The following is a 20,292-nucleotide window of genomic DNA, read 5'->3' on the forward strand; positions in this document are numbered from 1 at the left end:
TAAAGCCCTTCCTCACTGTTTGTTCTATACATGTCTTCCAACTTCCTATTGTCCTGTAAAAATATATATAATAATAAATAAAACAAAGAGAAGGAGATCGGAGCTCCTGGTATATAAATAAATATGACCTCTGCAAAACCACATACAGTACAAATCTCTTGACACCCATCAGGAAATTACTCTAGGAATGACAGTATCAATCAGTAAACAAACACATACAGTATAAATACATAAATACATTACAAATAAATACCTGCATACACAACAAATGAATTCAAATACACAAACAAATGATATCGCAGTACTTCATAAATATATATATTTTTTAAGTATAAATAAGTATCTCAGAGACAGTCGGGGACTTGCCACTATATGGCAGCTATTGGTGTTGCTTTATCTCAAGGAAAGTCTGAGAAAGCAATCAGAGGTGTTGATGAGTGGCAGAACAAGCTAAGAACAAAACCCTCATGGGGAGAAAGAGATGAAAAAAAGCAGGCACTCAGTCCTTGACCAGTTGCTATTGTCCCAATTGATGGGCTTCTGGCACGAACGACACCCCTCCGGTCCCCCATCCATGTCTGCACAGGTGTTGCTGCTGCTGTACAGTTCAGCCCCTCTGTCCTTGCCTGGAAGTCAGGTGTTCGACGTTGCGCAGGCTGCGTTTTAGGTTCTGTGTGAAGTCACGGAGCTGCAGCAGGGTAAAGTGAGTTGCAACCTGAACCTCATAGTCCCCTGGGAGGCGTGAGGCCAGTCCCGAGGCCTCGTACTGGGCCACACTGCTCATCTGGCCAGGATCCTGCATCTGAACAACACAAAAACAAACACATACAGAAGGTTATTAACCTAAAGGAACATCTCAAGTGTGATGATATGATTGTAGGACCTCTATGATCTTGTGCCGCCAGTGTGCATGCATGTGTCTACTTTTTATTACTTAGTGAGTTTGTGTGTGTGTGTCAGTCTCACCTTGTTGACCTGGGCCAGCAGGTCTCTGATATCAGCCAGGAGTCCTGTCACCTTGTCAGTGGTCACACGTTCCTTCAGCTCACCCAGCACATCCTGATACAGCTGCAGCCCTGCAGACATACTGCTCAGACACACCTCCTGTAGGCAGAAGCACACAGCTTGTCAGACAACTAACCAGGACCATGTCCAGTAGGCTAGGACACAACCCAATAAGGAATCGTGTCCGAACTAATCATGTCAGCTTTATTAATCTATCTGTAACATTCAGCAGAACCATAGCATTGTTTTCCCTTCACACACACACACCAGTGGAGGAAGGGAAGGAACATTGTCTCAGTGAGTTTCATAAAAATACAAAATATATTCACGCCACCAAATAATTTATTAAAACACACTGTTTTGTAAAGAAGGTCTACAGTAGTGTTAGGTTCTAAATAAACAGAGTAAAAACTAAATGGACAACTAGGAAAAGCTCAAACCAAGTTTATTTACCCAACGGGTCAGACAGCTGAAAAGACATATGTTCCCACCAGCACGAGTATTTACACCCGACTTTAGGCTGAGTCTTCTCCTTTTCTCTAAACATGACATCGGTGTTGCTAGGCAGAAAGTTAAGTGTGGTGTGTAATAAACTTTCTTAAAAGTTAATAAATTTTCCCTTCATGTGACCTGACCTCGGCCCCCATTCCTCACTAATCCACAGCTATCCACCCTTATCAGTGACCACAACCATGTGATTGGCTTTTTCACTTAGTAACTCTCCAAGCCCAGGGCTCATATCCACCCTTAATTGACCCCACCATATACATTCCTCATACAGATAACCATCCATTAACTTCTGGTGTTGCAAGTATTTCAAATGATAACCCAACAGTAGCCTCAACAGCACTTAGTAGGGTAGCACCATGGTGTAGCTGGAGGACAGCTAGTTTCCATTCTTCTCTGGGTACATTTACTTCAATACAAAACCTAGGAGAGTCACGGCTCTCACCCCCAAACAGACTTACACAGTAATTATGACAACTCCCTCAAACCTATCAGAGCTCTTGCAGCATGAACTGACATGGTGTCTATCCAATCAAAGGATCAGAGAATAATCTACAACTGAAAGCAAGCGCTACAGCTAGCCAGCACTGCAGTGCATTAAATGGGTAGTTGACTCAAAGAGAAAGACAATAGTTGAACAGTTTTGAATAAATTAATTTCCTCAAAAGTGAAGGTGAAGCAAGAGAGAGAGCGCTATATTTTGTTGTAGTTTTTTCACTTTCACTTGCTTAGCTAGAAAATGCAGCTAGCTAGTTTAGCCTAATCAAAACACCCGACTGAAACAGAGAGGGATGCTATGTTAGCTCGCTGGCTATGGGTATAATACACTGAAACTCTTCCAAGTCAAGGTTAGCATTTGGTTTTAATATTTACTGCCACCAGGGCCGGCAGATATAACTGCTAAACTGCTTGCTGACTTTACACTGTACTGCATGATTGTAGCGGGTTTACTAGCGCGTTAGTTATAGTAGCTATGTTGACTATGACGTCAGCTAATATGATGATAACGATGTACGCTGTGTGTAGCGTTTAGTGGTTATGATATATATATTTGCTTGAAAAGGTTTTTTCAGCTGATGTGTTGTGCACTGAAGTCCACAAGCAAAGGGAAAATGTGAGAGGAGATTGTGTAGACGTGAGATAGAATCATACAACAAAAAAAGTGATCATGCCGTTTGTATGTGGTTGCTATGAAAGTGAACTGCGTTTGCGTGTGATCAGGGGTGTATTCATTCTGCCGATTCAGTTGAAAAATGTTTCTTAAACAGAGGCAAACAGAACGAAACATGGATAAACATACCTGAATTTGTCCAATAGATACTAATGTGCAACGGTTGGACTAATGATTACACCCTAGATCCGCTAGATGCAGGCAAGAGTGTGCAAGGCGGCTCTCGACCTGTGCACCTATGTTGTGAACTTACATTAATAGACTAGGTTGTAGCAAACTCCAGATGGGAATATGGAAAAATGTTGTAACATGTAGTAGTCTTAGCGATGTTACATTGAGCTGGGTGAATGGAATTGAATGACAGTAATCAGATACGCTGTAATAGAAATAAGGCCATGCTCATTACAAAAAAATAATTGTCTTCCCTCATCTTAAACAGCACTGACCAGCACTGACACACGCACACTCACCAGGGTGAAATCGATTTGGTTTAGGGGTCTGCAGACAGTCCTTAGTTCTGGTGCTGCGGGGATGCCCAGGGAGGTCACCATGGACTGGTACGGCATGTTCCTAGACTGGCTGGACGGGTCAAGGGTCAGGCCCTAGGAGAACAGGAGTGGTATGGTTATAGAGCTGGAGCCAATGTAAATGTAAAACAGAGAGAAGTTATGGTTAGTGCACTTTTGGAATCTGTGGTGTTAGTGGTTGTAAAACTGGATGTAAAACCAACCACTGCAAGTGTAAATGCACAAAGAAATGCATCGGCATCGGCCTGCAGCTACAAGGCATGATTGAATTGACTAAATGTAGCTGCAGCTCAAGGTGATATTGATCTTTGTTAGATACATGCTTTGCATTCTTCAGTTTAAAATGTGGCCTGACGCGTGCTAGGGGTGGTTTTTTGCAAAAACAAACCACAATATTTGCATGATACAAATTCATCAAACGGTCAACGTGATTTCTACTCAAATTGAGCATTGAAGACCATGCAAAGCTGCGTAATTTTACCCATAGACGTTTGCGATAAATTGCATGCAGTAAAGACAATACACACCAGGTAAGAACAGGACACCATCGCCCTCCCATAGACTTACCATGATTTTGACACTAGACTCGTGAACAACAGGGATGTTGCCTAATATTTTTTCGACCAAACTCCTTGCGTCCATTGACTTATCTGGAATATGCGCGGACCGGACCAGAAAAGCTGAACAGCAGAGCAGACCTACAACTTTGAGAAAGGAAAAAACAGCTGCAAAACGACTCTACAATGCTCCAGATCCTTAACAAGTTGAACTATGACGTACAGCCAGTGCGGCGCAGAACTGTAAGCAAGAAAGTAGCGCGTGCCAAATATAGTGCATTGAGTTACGCGGTATCCATGCACAATAAAAAAAATACCTGGAGACAACCACTCAAAATATGTCCAAGCTATTATGACTTTCTTCGGACAATAATTTTAAAAAACAAAATATTGTTTCCAAGTAAAAAAAAGTTGCATCAAGCAGAACAAATGCACTCATTAAGAGTGTCCTAGTCAAATGTATTTATACAAATATAAGATAAAATATCACTTACTTTTGAGAGTGTTCATTCCGTGTCAGTATGGTTAGTCTATTTTGCTAAAGACTTGAAGGAGACTTGAAGTATTTATATGAATGATAGTACGATTCATGGGAATTTCCACTGAAGGGTCATTGTAAAACCTGCAATAGTAAGTGACTAATAATTTGGTATTCAATCTACATTGCGGAAGTCCATTTTTACAGCGTGATTGACATTTACAGGCAATGTTCTCGCTTGAGCGTAGACTAAATTCACGCTAAACGCTGCCTATTGTAGGCTCAATCGGAAATGAGATTACATTACATATTGAATCAAATCCCTTGAGAGATAATAGGACTACCTCCGGCTGACCTTGTAATAGCTTGGCATGCATTCACTTTAAATAATGCCACTTTAATAATGTTTACATATCTTACATGACTCATCTCATATGTATATGCTGTATTTTATACCATCTATTGCATCTTGCCTATGCTGCTCAGTCATCGATCATCCATATATTTATATGTACACATTCTTATTCCATCCATGTGTGTATTAGGTAGTTGCGGAATTGTTAGATTACTTGTTAGATATTACTGCACTGTCAGAACTAGATGCACTAGCATTTCGCTATACTCGCATGCTAACCATGTTTTATGTGACCAATAAAATTTGATTTGAAAATCAGAACATGAGCAAATATATAATCCATGTGATTAAAACTGCGTTTATGATTAAAAAAAAAGGACAACTTGCCTATTAGGCTATCAATACAGAAACTAAGCCTAATTGTTTTATTTTGCTGTTTTACATCTATTATAATGCTATTATTTGTATTTAACTAGGCCGATATTATTTTATTTCCTATTTCTTATTGTGAAGCACTTTGAGCTGCACACAATGAATCAAATAAATGAAACAAAGCTATGAATTGCCTTATGTTGATTGGATCCACTGTCCTACCCGGTGATCCCTCCACCTCCACATGGCTGTCAATGTCTGGACTTACTGTCGCACCTGTCCTACAGCACTCCCTGATGTTTAACTGTCTGTGTCTTAACCCCATCTATTAAACAACGTTTTATTTATAAAGCGTGTTGAAAATGATGAAATCCACTTTAAAAAGGCCTAGCTGGTGACTTGACTTGATAAACAGGCCTATAGGCTATAATTGCTATCATTTTTTTACTCTTTTTTACATTTGTGAATGGGAAATTAGTTGTAGCCTATAACTCAGAAAGAATGTAACATGAGTTTTTTATTAAATTCGATAGCCTGAAGTAAACAGTCGCGCTGCGGACAATAGGCTTTGCTTGAAAGTAGCTATCTGCGCTCCAAATACACTGCGGAGAAAATTCGCACGTGTAGCTGTTGACATCATGGCGAGCCATGACTCAAACAGCCTCATGGCATTTTCAGTGACGTTCATGTGGGGCTACATTACTCAGGAAAAATATATGTACATAATTTCACAACTCTAGTTGTAGCAATTCGACATTTTACGTATGCTACCCTCTGAGTAGGCATATACAAAGGATATAAGGTTGCTTTACCAAATGCTTAGTCCATATTTTATTGCCTCAAAAATATTAAAGCCGAATGTCCCCATTTATGAAATCGTTTTATCAGCAGCAAGTCAAGTCGTCTTCCTTCAGGCTATGTGCATTGCGCAATGACAGCAGGCCCACACACATCTTGATTGCAAGGTGTGCTCGCTGTTCTTGACTACAAATAATTTTCTTAGGCAATAACTGACCTCATTCCCAGCGTCTTAGTGTACCATTTACCATGCCGTTCATGAATAACCTATATTGCTGCAAGAATTGGCATGACAGCGCTTTATGCTTCTTTTGATGGTATAAAATTTTTCTAATGTAGGCTAGGCCTTTTCCAGTTGTTGTGCCTACCTGTAATGCTAAGCTCGTGAATATTAAATGAATCATTATGACTGGTCCCTGACAATATGATCAATCCATTTTGCAGAGCACCTTGACATTTTAATATTCAATTGTCACCTTAGCGATTGAGTAATCAAGCAAGATGCTCTAGATTTTGTGCTCTTGAAATCTTGTCCACTTTGAACCTATCAACTTTCTGAAGTATTATCAAATTCTATATCTTAATTTAACAAATGAAAACACATTGACAAATGATCACAAGCAGCCAGTAGGTGTATAGATTTTTTTATAATACAATGAATTGATAAATGGCCAAAAACATGCACCAAGGTTCTACTGTCACGCTTTACCAAAGACAAACATTTCTTATTTTCATAGATGCAATGGTAATTGGTGTTCAAATTAAACTGACTTTCCACAAATGACCTTACCTTGCAAAGGGCCTTTAACTGTATGTCTACGGTTGTGTCCCAATAATCTCTCCCACCTCCTGAAGTATGACTCATTCACTAGTCTCCACATATTGAAAAGCACTGGATTGGTGTTGGCATGGGTATTTGTTCACTTCGCTTCATTAATTTGACAGGAAATGACTGGTAGATGAATGCATTATATGATTTGCTTATACAGTGCATTCGGGAAAGTATTCCCTTCGTTCACATTGTTACATTACAGCCTTATTCTAAAACGGATCAAATGAAATGTTTTCCTCAATCTACACAAAATACCCCATAATGACAAAGTGAAAACAGGGGTTTAGAAATGTATAATTAAAAAATAACACTTTATTTACACAAGTATTCAGACCCTTTGCTATGAGACTGTTTCCATTCATCATCCTTGAGATGTTTCTACAACTTGAGAGTCCACCTGTGGTAAATTCAAATGATTGGACACGATTTGGAAAGGCACACACACCTGTCTATATAAAAGGTCCCACAGACGACAATGGATGTCAGAGCAAAATCAAAGCCATGTGGTCGAAGGAATTGTCCGTAGAGCTCCGAGACAGGATTATGTCGAGGCACAGATCTGGGGAAGGGTACCAAAACATTCCTGCAGCATTGAAGGTCCCCAAGAACACATTCCTAAATGGAAGAAGTTTGGAACCACCAAGACTCTTCCTTAGCTGGCCATCCAGCCAAACTGAGCAATTGGGGGAGAAGGGCCTTGGTCAGGGAGGTAACCAAGAACCCAATGGTCACTGACAGAGCGCCAAAGTTCCTCTGTGGAGATGTGAGAACCTTCCAGAAGGACAACCATCTCCTCAGCATTCCACCAATCAGGCCTTTATGGTAGAGTAACCAGACTGAAGCCACTCCTCAGCAAAAGGCACATGACAGCCACTTGGAGTTTGCCAGAAGGCACCGAAAGGATTCTCAGACCATGAGAAACAAAATTCTCTGGTCTGATGAAACCAAGATTGAACCCTTTGGCCTGAATGCACAGCATCACGTCTGGAGGAAACCTGGCACTGTCCCTACGGTGAAGCATGGTGGTGGCAGAATCATGCTTTGGGGATGTTTTTCAGAAACGACAGGGAGACTAGTCAGAATCGAGGGAAAGATGAACAGAGCAACATAGAGATCATTGATGAAAACCTGCTACAGAGTACTCAGGACCTCCGACTGGGGCAAAGGTTCAGGACAACAACCCTAATCGCACAGAAACCTGAAAATAGCTGTGCAGTAACACTCACCATCCAACCTGACAGAGCTGGAGAGGTTGTGCAGAGAATGGGAGAAACTCCAAATACAGTTGTCAAGCTTGTTGCGTAATACTCAAGAAGACTCAAGGCTGTAATTGATGCCAAAGGTGCCTCAAAGTACTGAGTAAAGGGTCTGAATACTTAATTAAAATGTGATATTTCCATTTATTTATAATTTTGCAACCTTTTCTAAAAACGTGCTTTTGCTTTGTTATGGGGCATTGTGTGTAGATAGAATAAGGCTGCAATGTAACAAAATGTGGAAAAAGATGAGGGGTCTGAATACTTTCCGAATGCACTGCATTATACCAGTCATTTCTTTTAAAATCCATGAAGCGAATGGAACAAGTGCAGACTTCCTGAAAAACAGATAATTGGGATGCACCCTGAGGTAGGAGGAAGAGGGCGCTAAATGAAGAAATCAGAGGAAGGAACAGGAGCTGTGAACAATGAGGCAGAGAAATCTAACTAGTTGAGGTCAATGGCACGCAGTTCTCAAGAGGGTCAACAAATTAATTGATTTCCTCAAGGTATTTTGAAATAGGAGTTTCCATTTATGCATTTTAGAAAGGGCAGCTGTCAAGATATTGAATTGCATTGCGCAGCAAGAATAACAAATCAAGGACACAACATCATTCCTGACAGAAAAGCTTACAAATACAAGCTGCTCTGTGCCAAACAGCTCTTAGTTTTCCAGACATTCACTGTACAAATTAGTGTTCCCCAAATTAGAAATTAAATTGACAAAGACTGTTTATTTGTGTGCTGGCCTCAAACTCAGTACAGATACACCAAATGGTTCCACCAGCAAGTTAACAGTGAAACGCAAAGTCTAAAAGCAGGGACAACGAGGACCAGTGGTAGGGTTGAATAGAGGTGTTCTTATTATATGTTAGAATGCTAACATAGATATATAACTTTATAATGGCATTTTGCCTGCAGAGAAATAAACAAAAACAACTATTACAAGAGGGAGGATGGAGGGGGAGAGAAAGGGAAAAAACGTCAAGGCATCCTTGCACTTGCTCCCCTGAGAGGATCATGGGAAACTGTCGTCGTCATCTTCGGCCATCTCCTTGGCGAACTCCAGGTCCTGCTGCTCCCGCTCTCTGCGCTCCTGAAATGTAAACACACAGAAGAACATGTCAACACATTAAAGCTGCAATAGGTTCTTTTTTGGAAGACCTGACCAAATTCACACAGAAATGTATGTTATAGATCTGTCACTCTCATTGAAAGCAAGTTTAAGCGGTAGATCTGTTCTGTGCGTGCTATTTCTATGAATCCCAATCTTAAATTTGGTTATGTACATTAGCTTCAAATAGCTGAAAATACACTGCTCAAAAAAATAAAGGGAACACTAAAATAACACATCCTAGATCTGAATGAATTAAATATTCTTATTAAATACTTTTTTCTTTACATAGTTGAATGTGCTGACAACAAAAATCACAAAAATTATCAATGGAAATCAAATTTATCAACCCATGGAGGTCTGGATTTGGAGTCACTCAAAATTAATGTGGAAAACCACACTACAGGCTGATCCAACTTTGATGTAATGTCCTTAAAACAAGTCAAAATGAGGCTCAGTAGTGTGTGTGGCCTCCACGTGCCTGTATGACTGGGCATCCCTGGATGGTCTCCAGGGACGCCTGGGCATGCCAAACCGGTCATGCTGGAGGATGTTGCAGGCAACAGAACATTGTCTTGCATTAGGAGGAACCAGGGCCAACCACACCAGCATATTCTCCAGGCGTCTCCAGACTCTGTCACGTCTGTCACATGTGCTCAGTGGGAACCTGCTTTCATCTGTGAAGAGCACAGGGCGCCAGTGGCGAATGTGCCAATCTTGGTGTTCTCTGGAAAATGCCAAACGTCCTGCACGGTGTTGGGCTGTAAGCACAACCCCCACCTGTGGACGTCAGGCCCTCATACCACCCTCATGGAGTCGGTTTCTGACCGTTTGAGCAGACACATGCACATTTGTGGCCTGCTGGAGATCATTTTGCAGGGCTCTGGCAGTGCTTCTCCTGCTCCTCCTTGCACAAAGGCAGAGGTAGCGGTCCTGCTGCTGGGTTGTTGCCCTCCTACGGCCTCCTGATGTACTGGCCTGTCTCCTGGTAGCGCCTCCATACTCTGGACACTACGCTGACAGACACAGTAAACCTTCTTGCCACAGCTCGCATTGATGTACCATCCTGGATGAGCTGCACTACCTGAGTCACTTGTGTGGGTTGTAGACTCCGTCTCATGCTACCACTTGAGTGAAAGCACTGCCAGCATTCAAAGTGACCAAAACATCAGCCAGGAAGCATAGGAACTGAGAAGTGGTCTGTGGTTACCACCTGCAGAACCACTCCTTTATTGGGGGTGTCTTGCTAATTGCCTATAATTTCCACCTGTTGTCTATTCCATTTGCACAACAGCATGTGAAATTTATTGTCAATCAGTGTTGCTTCCTAAGTGGACAGTTTGATTTCACAGAAGTGTGATTGACTTGGAGTTACATTGTGTTGTTTAAGTGTTCCCTTTATTTTTTTGAGCAGTGTATAATATTTTTGGTTATGGAAAATCTTTTTCAGTGGTTTAGATGGTACAATGATTCTCACAAACTGAAATTAGGCGAACTATTAGACTCAGCAACCAGAAAATGGCGGAGTAATTTCTGCATCATGCATCTTTAAAACGATTAAGTTCGCAAATAGCAATCATTTTAAAATGATAGTATGCATCTCGTCTGAAATTCTAGCCCCAAATATAACATTTGACAAAAAGTAGTTGACTACACTACCCCCTTGTGGTCACAACAGTAAAATATAGTATACTGGTAGTTCAGTAGAACAGATATAAAGAACAATTTCCTACCGTCTCCAATAGAACTCTCACGAGGGTCAATTTCAGGGGCTAATACAAAGAGTAGTACAAGGTTGGTACACACCTCTGCTGATTCTAGATCCTTGTTGTAAGCCTTGGGTGGAAACCTCATGGCCTTGACAGACATATTGTGTATGTCCAGGCAGAAGGAGATCCTCTGGTGGAAGGCCAGCTGGGGCTCCCTGGTACCGTAGATATCCATGGTCTCTTTAGACTGAACATAGCCTTTCTCATGGTTGATGCTGGCTTCGATCACTCCATCACGGATAGCCTGGAAAAGAGGGATGTCAGGAGAGAAAAATCAGTAAGAGACTGAGGTAGTTTTCCATTGCCACCTGTGACTTAGGACAGTTGAGGACTGCATGCCATATTTACCACACAGAAGCAAGCGGTGTGCTTTTCTATTAATGATCTTTAGGAAATACTTGCATGTGTTGATGTAGAGCAGGTGGGGATACACCATGATCTTAAGGTAATGGTACAATATGTGAACTGAACAAAAATATAAAACGCAAAAAAAAAAAGTGTTGATCCCATGTTTCATTAACTGAAATAAAAGACCCCAGACATTTTTTATATGCACAAAAAGCTTCTCTCAAATGTGAGGCAAATTTATTTACATCTCTGTTATTGAGCATTTCTCCTTTGTCCAGTCACCTGGCAGGTTTGGCATATCAAGAAGCTGATTATTAAACAGCATGATCATTACACAAGCGCACAAAGCCATGTCTCAAGTTAAGGGAGAGCGCAATTGGCATGCTGACTACAGGAATTTCCAGCAGAGCTGTAATGTTCATTTCTCTGACAAATTCTCTAAAATGACGGAGGTGGCTTATGGTAGTCCAACTGGCCTCACAACCGCAGACCACATGTAACCACGCCAGCCCAGGACCTCCACACTCTGCTTTTTCACCTACGGGATTGTCTGAGACCAGCCACCCGGGCAGCTGATAAAACTGTGGGTATGCACAGCAAAATAATTTCTGCATAAACCTTCAGAAAGAGTCCCAGGGAAGCTCAATTGCGTTCTCGTCATCCTCACCAGGATCTTGACCTGACTGCAGTTCAGCGTCCTAACAGACTTCGGTGGATAATTGCTCACCTTCGATGGCCACTGGTACGCTGGAGAAGTGTGCTCTTCACAGATGAATCCCGGTTTCAATTGTACCGAGTAGATGGCAGAAAGTGTGTATGGAGTCGTGTGGGCGAGCGGTTTGCTGATGTCAATGTTGTGAAGAGAATGCCCCATGGTGGCGGTGGGATTATGGTATGGGCAGGCATAAGCTACGGACAACAAACAATTGCACTTTATCGATGTCAATTTGAATGCCCAGAGATACCGTGATGAGATCCTGAGGCCCATTGTTGTGCCATTCATGCGCCGCAATCACCTCTTTTTTTAAATCATGAAAATGCCATGTCGCAAGAATCTGTACACAATTCCTGGAAGCTGAAAATGTCCCAGTTCTTCTATAGCCTGCATACTCAGACACGTCACCCATTGAGCACGTTTGGGATGTTGTGGATTGACATGTATGAGAGTGTGATCCAGTTCCCATCAAGACCCAGCAACTTCGCACAGCCATTGAAGAGGAGTGGGACAACATTCCACAAGCCAAAATCAACAGCCTGATCAACTGTATGCGAAAGACATGTGTCTCGCTGCATGAGGCAAATGGTCACATCAGATACTGACTGGTTTTCTGATCCACGCCCCTAGACCGTGTTGACCCCAATCTGGGTTTGGATAAAGGTCCACCAACTGAGTATGGCTGTAGTATGTCATGTTACCTTGGCCACTATGAACTCAGCATCCTCTGGACTGTCCAGCTGCAGCTTCTGAGCGATGTCTGCCAGGGATATACGAGAGTATGACAGGCTGATCATACGCACACCTACAAGGAGAGATGGTTTTAAATATCAACAAGTCACTCAGGTATTAAAAAAGAAGAGCCATGACCAAACACTTAAAAAGAGGAAGCCATCTGAGAATGTGGAAGAAGAGCCCGAAGTGAAAGGCCTGGTCACTGACCTGTCTTGATGACATTGTGTCGCAGGCGGATGATCAATGTGTAGGTGCCGTCTGCCTGGAACTTCTCTCCAAACTGATCCAGGGCCTGGTTGAACTTGGCCAGGTTTCCCGTCCTGACAGCTGTGTGGGAACAGAGACCAGGGTTGAAATCTTACTCACACTTAAAATGCATTCTCATGACCCAGCTTTCCAACAACTTACCCTGGGTGAGCAGGAAATAGGGCGCTAGGGATCTCTTCAGTGGAGCCTGGCGGAACTGCAGCCTGTCTGGGATCTCCCCAAGCAACAGCTCCACCACAATCAGCAACTTGTGGACCTGATAGGGATAGAGAGATGTGAACAAACATTTTTTGTGGGCTATTTTATTTGTTAAGCCCTTTGATATGCATCTGCTGAATTATTATTTAAAATATTGACATAACATTAGGTGACTGAGAAAAACAAATTGATACAATTTACAGCCAATAATGCAGGCCTTTAGGGGTGGGGGGGGTGAGCATGCGGGTCTTGGCAGATGAGATGATATTGCGTGCGTCTAAGTTGTTTGTGTGTGTAGGTTTGTGTATGAAGGGGAGAAAGAAAATTAGGATAAATGTAAAATGAAATATTATATATTTAAAAAAATAAATGCATCACTCCCTGTAAGAAATGTGCTATATAAATCAAGTTTGAGCAACAACCGTAAAACCTTAAGTGTATTTTTAAAATTATTTAAAAAAAATAAGGTAGCCTAGTGGTTAAGAGAGTTGGACCAGTAACCAAAAGGTCGCCATTTCAAATGCGTGTGACGGTGAAAAATCTATCGGCTATGCCCTTGAGCAAGGTTCTTAAACCAAATTGCTTCTATAAGTCGCTCTGGATAAGAGTGCTAAAAGACTAAAATGTAATAATTGCACTTAGGGAAAAACTGCATGCCGTGTATACTGACTGTCTGTTTGAAGCCCACAGCTGTGTGTTGGGGGGCCTTCCTCAAGGCGTTGGTCAGAGTCCTCCTGGCCTCTGTGTATTCCAGCTGGATAGCCTTGATACGACCTGGAGGGGCGATTGAGCAGTGGTGGAAAAAGTACCCGATTGTCATAGTTTAGTAAAAGTAAAGATACTTTAGTAATTTTCTATTAAGGTAAAAGTCACCCAGTAAAAACCTACTTGAGTAAAAATATTTAGTTTTAAATATACTTAATTACTTCTCAAAAGGTAAATGTAATTGCTAAAATCTACATAAGTATCAAAAGTAAAAGTATGAATAACTTTAAAAAATGTTTTTGTTTACTGCTAGCCAGGGGCACACTCCAACACTGAAACATAATAGGGAAGGTCTCTATAACTGTGAATTTGACAATTTTCTGTCCTGTTAAGCATTAAAAATGTAACGAGTATTTTTGGGTGTCAGGGAAAATGTATGGCGTACAGAGTACATTATTTTCTTTAGGAATGAAGTAAAAGTACAAGTTGTCAAAAAATATAAATAGTAAATTAAAGTACAGATAAGTAAAAATACTGAAGTAGTTTTTTTGGGGTTAAGTAATTTACACCACTGGGAGGGAGAGAATGATCAGAGTAGAAAAGCAGCAAACTAAGGCCATAACTACAAATTAATTAATATTCTGAGGAAGTTTCTTATAGTCACTTCAAAATCTGTAGAGGCATAGTGGCCTGATAATTCAATTTAATGTTATTAAACTAAACTTCTGATGTCGTCAAATAATAAAATGTTTACAGTTTTATCACAGGTGATGCTTTATTTCAACAGAAATTGGTATGCTTAGGGCTCTTCCCCCTCACCTGTATAGTAGAGGTAGCGGGCCCACTCGTTGTTGTTGGCCAGCTCGGGGAAGACTGACTTGGACACCAGCTTCTCAGCCTGGTCGTACAGGTTGTACTGCAGGTAGTTCCTCAGCAGCAGGTTGAGCAACGTGGCCTGGCCGTCGGCGTCGTGCCGCAAGGTGGCTGTCCTCAGGCGCGTGTGCAGGAAACTGTGCAAGAAGGGTTTTTATTTGTTTAAAAATCGAGCAAAGGCATTACATATTGACAGGTTCCAAACGGGCCTATTGCCTTTTGAAACAAATTCCATTTTTCCCCATCTGTTTAAGTCAGAAAAAAACAAAAACAGTCAGTGAAAGTATTGGTGGGCTTACCTACGCACGGTGTCCAGTTGGTTGAGGAACTCGTAGACGCGGGAGTGGTAGTAGTAACACTTAGCAGCCACCAGGTCCAGAGCCCGCCGGTTCTGAGGGCCGATCTTCTGCAAGAGCTCGTCTGACACCTTCTGGGCCTACAGAGAGAAAAGTGAGAAGCTAACAACCAAGACAGGCAGTCGGGCATTAATCCAGTCATGACTTATCTAAGGACTATGGTATGATGGTGAGCAATGTAAAACCAAAGAGAAATCAGAGCTCAATCATATATAAATATGTACTGTGCATGCATGAGAGAGAGAGAGCGTGTGAGCTCAGTCAGCCCACCTCTGTGTAGCGTTTGTTGTTGGTGAGGTAAACCACCAGGAGCAGCTGCAGGTAGGCCTCCGCCTCAGGGATCAGGGGGGTGGCAGCTGCCTTTCCTGTACGGGGCCTGAACTGGACATCTCCCTCGGTGTCCATGGGCTGGATGGATGCAATAGATGGAGGGGAGAGGGTGTGGGTAGAGGAGGGAAAAGGAAAGACGGAACCGGACAGAAAGTGACCAAAGGAGACAGAGCGAAAAAGGCAATGAGTAATAGTTTATAGCCAAGGTTTCTCAGCAATAGTAATAGTAGTAGCAGAGTCTTTTCTATCTGATACTATCTGTGCTGATCGTACCTCCTCCAGGAAGCTGAGTAGGAACTCCTTGCCGGCGGCATTGGAGGTGTAGAAGCCAGACACAGCCTTGTGCAGCACGTTGGGGTTGAGGCGGCGGCTGGTGGAGGGCAGGGCACGCAAGGCCCTCAGCACAAAGCGAGGCTCCTTGCCCGACACGGCCTTCTCTATCTGCTTTACATGCTCCTTGATGTCTGCAAAGGGAGAGGGAGTAAGGTCATAAGGAGAGACTTATGATAGAGTGATACAAAAAAAATCTGACACCTAATGTCAGTTCTTTCCCTCATCTCAAAACTGAAAATAATTTAAAATACAATGTAGTTACTGACATGGCAAGCTAGGTAGCTACAATTGGAGATACAAAAATATAAAAGTACTGCTTTGACAGTAGTGATTTCCAACTGACACACATTGAAGTAAACATTGTTAGCAAACTGATTAATTCACTAGCTGGCTAGCTATGACTAGGGTTTTTTGTTTTTGTTAGATACCCAGCTAGCTACTAACGTTAGCTACCTAGCTAGTTAATGTTACTACTACAGCGAGTGAATACAAGTCAGACCTGCGTTAACGCAGTTAGTCAGACCATATAGTAAGCAGGCTAACTAGGTCAGCTAACTATATTCTTCCAGTATAGCTACATTTGAACAAAATATTGAAAATTAAACTGGGCAAATAAGCTAACGTTAGCTAGTTACATTGGCTAACAACTGCTTGCTAACGCTAACTAACTAACTAACATTAAGTACAGTAGGTAGCAAAAACACGAAACAGTTGCAATATTCAGTATCTGAAATTAAGGTTGAATGTATCCTTTTCAGCATTTCTGTTATAGCTCAGCTAACCATCTAGCTAGCTACCTTCAAGTGTGAGGGTATCAAGTTCCTTGGGTTTCTTCTCTGCAGTAGCAGAGTCTTCCTCCGGCATCTCCACATCCTGCGGCTCGGGGCCCGCATCCTTCTGTTTATCAGCTTTGGAGTCCTTGGATTTCTCGCGTCTCTTGGCTGTTGTCTCTTTCATACTGTCTGAAATGAAACGTGCAAGTAAACGTAACTATCAATAAGACATGTCAAAATAAACTACGTAGAATTCACATTTATTTGACTCCATTCAACACTCACATTCGTCTCGTCGGCAGAATGACTGGCAACTATTGTGACGCGCAAAGGATTATGGGGACATTTCATACCAGTTGATCCTGACAATATCGAGCAGTCAAAAGTAATAGATAGCTGATGAAAGTGATACTTTTCAACGTAACGCTGCTTTTAGTACGAATTGTTGTTTTGATGTAGATATAAAACAGGGAGATGGTAACAATAATAATTTTCTTAATACAATTGAGAGAGAAATCGCATATATTTACAGCTCCACTCATCTTCCTTAAATAATCCAAACAATTTATGGCGAGCTGTGATTAAATCAATGATGTCTTGTAAACCTACAGTGCTTTTGCAGAGTTGTAGCCTATGTGGTCGTTTATATGAAGTCCATTTCTCACATTGACACATGCATACTGAACAAAAATATAAACGCAACATACAACAATTTAAAGGTTTTACTGAGTTACAGTTCATAGAATGACATCAGTCAATTGAAATACATTCATTAGGCTCTAATCTATGGATTTCACGATTGGGCAAGGGCACAGCCATGGGTAGGCCTGCGAGGGCATAGGCCCACCCACTGGGGAGCCAGGCCCAGCCAATCAGAATTATTATTTTTCTCCCCAAAAAAGGGCTTTATTACAGACAGAAATACTCCTCAGCTCATGAAAAATGGGACCAACACTTTACATGTTGCACTTATATTTTTGATCAGTATACATCATTAATGGGATTATTTACTTTGTGAGCCAATCCACTCACAACGTTTATGACCATTGAAAAAGCTTAGGCGCACACATATAGTAATTACACTGATTGCTATTTCAACATAATTTCTTTGATCATCTGAACAGTATGATGTTCAGATGATGTTCACATGCCACACATATCTACTGTAAAGATACCAAACCAAAGGCAAGAGATGTGCCATAAAGTCAAATAATCACAACTCCCTTCACAGTCTTGAAAGAGAAAACAGAGAGGATAGATCAGGTATTGTTTTCACAAGGGGGTAAACAAGAATGAGCCGTCACCATGGAAATGGAGGAAGTGCTAGCATGCCAGCAGAGTAATGGGAGACAGATCAAAGGCTGGGAGGATGGTGGGGGAGGTAGTGGAGGGGCGATGCAGCGATCTTGATCCCGTCCCATGCTGTGCCATCTCCTGCCACCGTGTGGCTCTCTCTCCAATAAGAAGGGGACATGCGATCTCACACAGAGAGAGGTTCACAAACCAAAGCCTGTTCCACCCACACGAGCCCAGAGTGGCATAGGATCCAATATGAATGTTGTGGGTGGTGTATGTGAAGAAAGGTGTGTGTACCTAAACAGACTGTAGAAGGGGAGACCCACTACCTGTTCAACAATATGAGAATATGTCAATTATGTACTCTTCATTCTTGAATTGTTGGCTTTGTTTTCCCTCGCAAATGTTGTTTACATTCCTGTTAGAGATCATTTCTCATTTACAAAATAATCAATCCACCTGACAGGTGTGGCATATCAAGAAACTGATTAAACAGCATGATCATTACACAGGTGCACCTTGTGCAAATCAATTTAAAACATTTTTGACATGTGTTTTTCTGGATTTTTTGTTGTTGTTATTCTGTCTCTCACTGTTCAAATAAACCTACCATTAAAATTATAGACTGATCGTTTATTTGTCAGTGGGCAAATGGACAAAATCAGCAGGGGATCAAATAATTGTTTCCCTCGCTGTATATGCAAATCTTAATGTGACAGCTCTGGTTACATAATAAATTCAATTAGAGCTTTTTAATGTAAATAATATAATTGTATGTTTTTACAGCATCACCAAATGACAAATGGATTAAATGCATGCTGTCCCTCTCTCTGTCCCTTTCTACATTCCTGCACTTTGTATTTTCAATAGGTCAAGACACCCCAAAGGCACAGACTAAAATACCTTTAGCTGGATATGTGTTGCAGGGTGGCAGTAGATGGGCCATCGCAGGAGGAGGTGGACTACAGGCACTTTGGGAAAATGTTTTACATGGCCAATAAAAAAAAAGAAGAGTGAGGTGTTCAGAAAGGTGTGTGACATCTGCCATTCAAGTCAATGACAACAACAAGTGGGGCAGGGACAGAGAATTTGAGACAGGGACAGAGTAACAGCGACAGGACAGAGACAGAGAAACAGAGACTGGGACAGAGTAACAGCGACAGAGAAACAGACACAGGACAGAAACAGAGAAACAGAGATAGGGACAGAGAATCAGAGACAGGGACAGAGTAACAGCGACAGAGAAACAGACACAGGACAGAAACAGTGACAGGGACAGAGTAACAGCGACCGAAAAACAGGGACAGAACAGTGACAGAGAAACAGGGACACAGAATCAGAGGGACAGAGACAGGTAGAGAGAAACAGGTACAGACACAGATAGGACTGTTGACATGGAGTTTCAAGCTATAAATTGTCTGTTTTTGTATGCTTTGTGTCAATACAGCTCAATAAATGTTCCTATTTTCTTTTTGTCACAAGCATTAATTTTATACATCCATCAATGAACTGTACAGAATGTCATCGTAGGGAGAGACGTCAGACATCACAGAGTAGACCCCGACAATAGGCCTCACTTTGGTGCTCCTGAGGTGGCGGGTCATTGGGTCAATTTGGTGGCTCTCCTATCCTCTTTGGTTCTCATCTGGAGTCAAAGCTCTGAAGAGTCAAGGGGTGTCTCTGTCTTGACGTCCAGCTGCAGACTAACGAGGAGTGAGTTAGGCTCTGGCGGTATCCAGTGGTGTAAAGTACTTAAGTAAAAATACTTTAAAGTACTACTTAAGTTGTTTTGGGGGTATTTATATTTTTGACTACTTTTACTTCAATACATTCCTGAATTTAAAAAAATAGTTTTTACTCTATACATTTTCCCTGACATCCAAAAGTACTCATTACATTTTGAGTGCTAAGCAGAAAAGGGAAATGGTCCAATTCACGCACTTATCAAGAGAACATCCCTGGTCATCCCTACTATCTCTGATCTCTCGGACTCACTAAACACACATGCTTCTTTGGTAAATAATTTCTGAGTGTTGGAGTGTGCACCTGGCTATCCATAGATTTAAAAAACTTGAAAATGGTGCTTAATATAAGAAATGTGATATTTTGATACTTAAGTATATTTTAGCAATTCCATTTACTTTTGATACTTAACTATATTTATAACCAAATAATTTTAGACTCAAGTAGTATTTTAATGAGCGACTTTCACTTAAGTACAATAATTGAGTACTTTTTCGACAACTGGTGGTATCCAGATTGTCATACCTTCATACTGACCTTGTGCCATACCGGATATTCAGTAATACCGGCACTGAACAAACCCCACTGAGTAATTCAAAGGTTAGCAATGCTAACGAGTATATGTAAAATCCAACAACTAACTAAATGCATTCAAAACATTTGAAGTATTTGCAGGACTGACATCCCAGCTCATAAAGTTATACAAGTAACAAAACAAAAAAATGCTACTCACAGTTTGCTGTACGCACAAAACAAATATCTTGATCCAGGAGGGGCTCTCTGCTGTTACCAAGCAAAGCTTGATTTTGGAACAGTGAGTGACTCAACTTGATTTTGGAAGAGTGAATGACTCACAACTTGATTTTGGAAGTGAGTGAC

The 20,292-nt window shown here is 41.5% G+C and overlaps 2 protein-coding genes across 2 annotated transcripts; both read right to left on the reverse strand.

Moving 5' to 3' along the window:
• Positions 1 to 415: 415 nt before the first annotated feature.
• Positions 416 to 4,294, reverse strand: LOC135555017 (uncharacterized). Its single transcript, XM_064987392.1, has 5 exons — positions 4,262 to 4,294; positions 3,778 to 3,914; positions 3,154 to 3,285; positions 967 to 1,104; positions 416 to 802 (listed from the first exon to the last, which is right to left on the reverse strand). The coding sequence occupies exons 1-5, from the start codon at positions 4,275 to 4,277 to the stop codon at positions 608 to 610; spliced, it is 618 nt and encodes a 205-aa protein (XP_064843464.1). The 5' UTR covers positions 4,278 to 4,294; the 3' UTR covers positions 416 to 607.
• A 2,104-nt stretch (positions 4,295 to 6,398) lies between these two features.
• On the reverse strand, positions 6,399 to 16,730 carry LOC135555822 (26S proteasome non-ATPase regulatory subunit 3-like). Its single transcript, XM_064988581.1, has 12 exons — positions 16,660 to 16,730; positions 16,399 to 16,563; positions 15,542 to 15,732; positions 15,209 to 15,346; positions 14,882 to 15,018; positions 14,529 to 14,719; positions 13,675 to 13,778; positions 12,948 to 13,062; positions 12,747 to 12,866; positions 12,506 to 12,609; positions 10,779 to 10,985; positions 6,399 to 8,954 (listed from the first exon to the last, which is right to left on the reverse strand). Exons 2-12 carry the CDS (start codon positions 16,556 to 16,558, stop codon positions 8,877 to 8,879), a joined length of 1,545 nt encoding a protein of 514 aa, XP_064844653.1. The 5' UTR covers positions 16,559 to 16,563; positions 16,660 to 16,730; the 3' UTR covers positions 6,399 to 8,876.
• Positions 16,731 to 20,292: the final 3,562 nt, after the last annotated feature.

Source organism: Oncorhynchus masou, chromosome 15, assembly GCF_036934945.1.
Source record: "Oncorhynchus masou masou isolate Uvic2021 chromosome 15, UVic_Omas_1.1, whole genome shotgun sequence".
NCBI classification, from domain to species: Eukaryota; Metazoa; Chordata; class Actinopteri; order Salmoniformes; family Salmonidae; genus Oncorhynchus; species Oncorhynchus masou.

Coding starts and splice junctions, on each gene's coding strand:
- LOC135555822 (XM_064988581.1), bottom strand. CDS start 16,558: ATGAAAGAGACAACAGCCAAGAGACGCGAGAAATCCAAGGACTCCAAA. Junction 13,063..13,674: donor CTGTGGGCTTCAAACAGACA/GTCAGTATACAC, acceptor TATCCCTATCAG/GTCCACAAGTTGCTGATTGT. Junction 12,867..12,947: donor CTATTTCCTGCTCACCCAGG/GTAAGTTGTTGG, acceptor GTTCCCACACAG/CTGTCAGGACGGGAAACCTG.
- LOC135555017 (XM_064987392.1), bottom strand. Junction 1,105..3,153: donor ACCAAATCGATTTCACCCTG/GTGAGTGTGCGT, acceptor TTCTGCCTACAG/GAGGTGTGTCTGAGCAGTAT. Junction 803..966: donor TGCTGGCCCAGGTCAACAAG/GTGAGACTGACA, acceptor TGTGTTGTTCAG/ATGCAGGATCCTGGCCAGAT.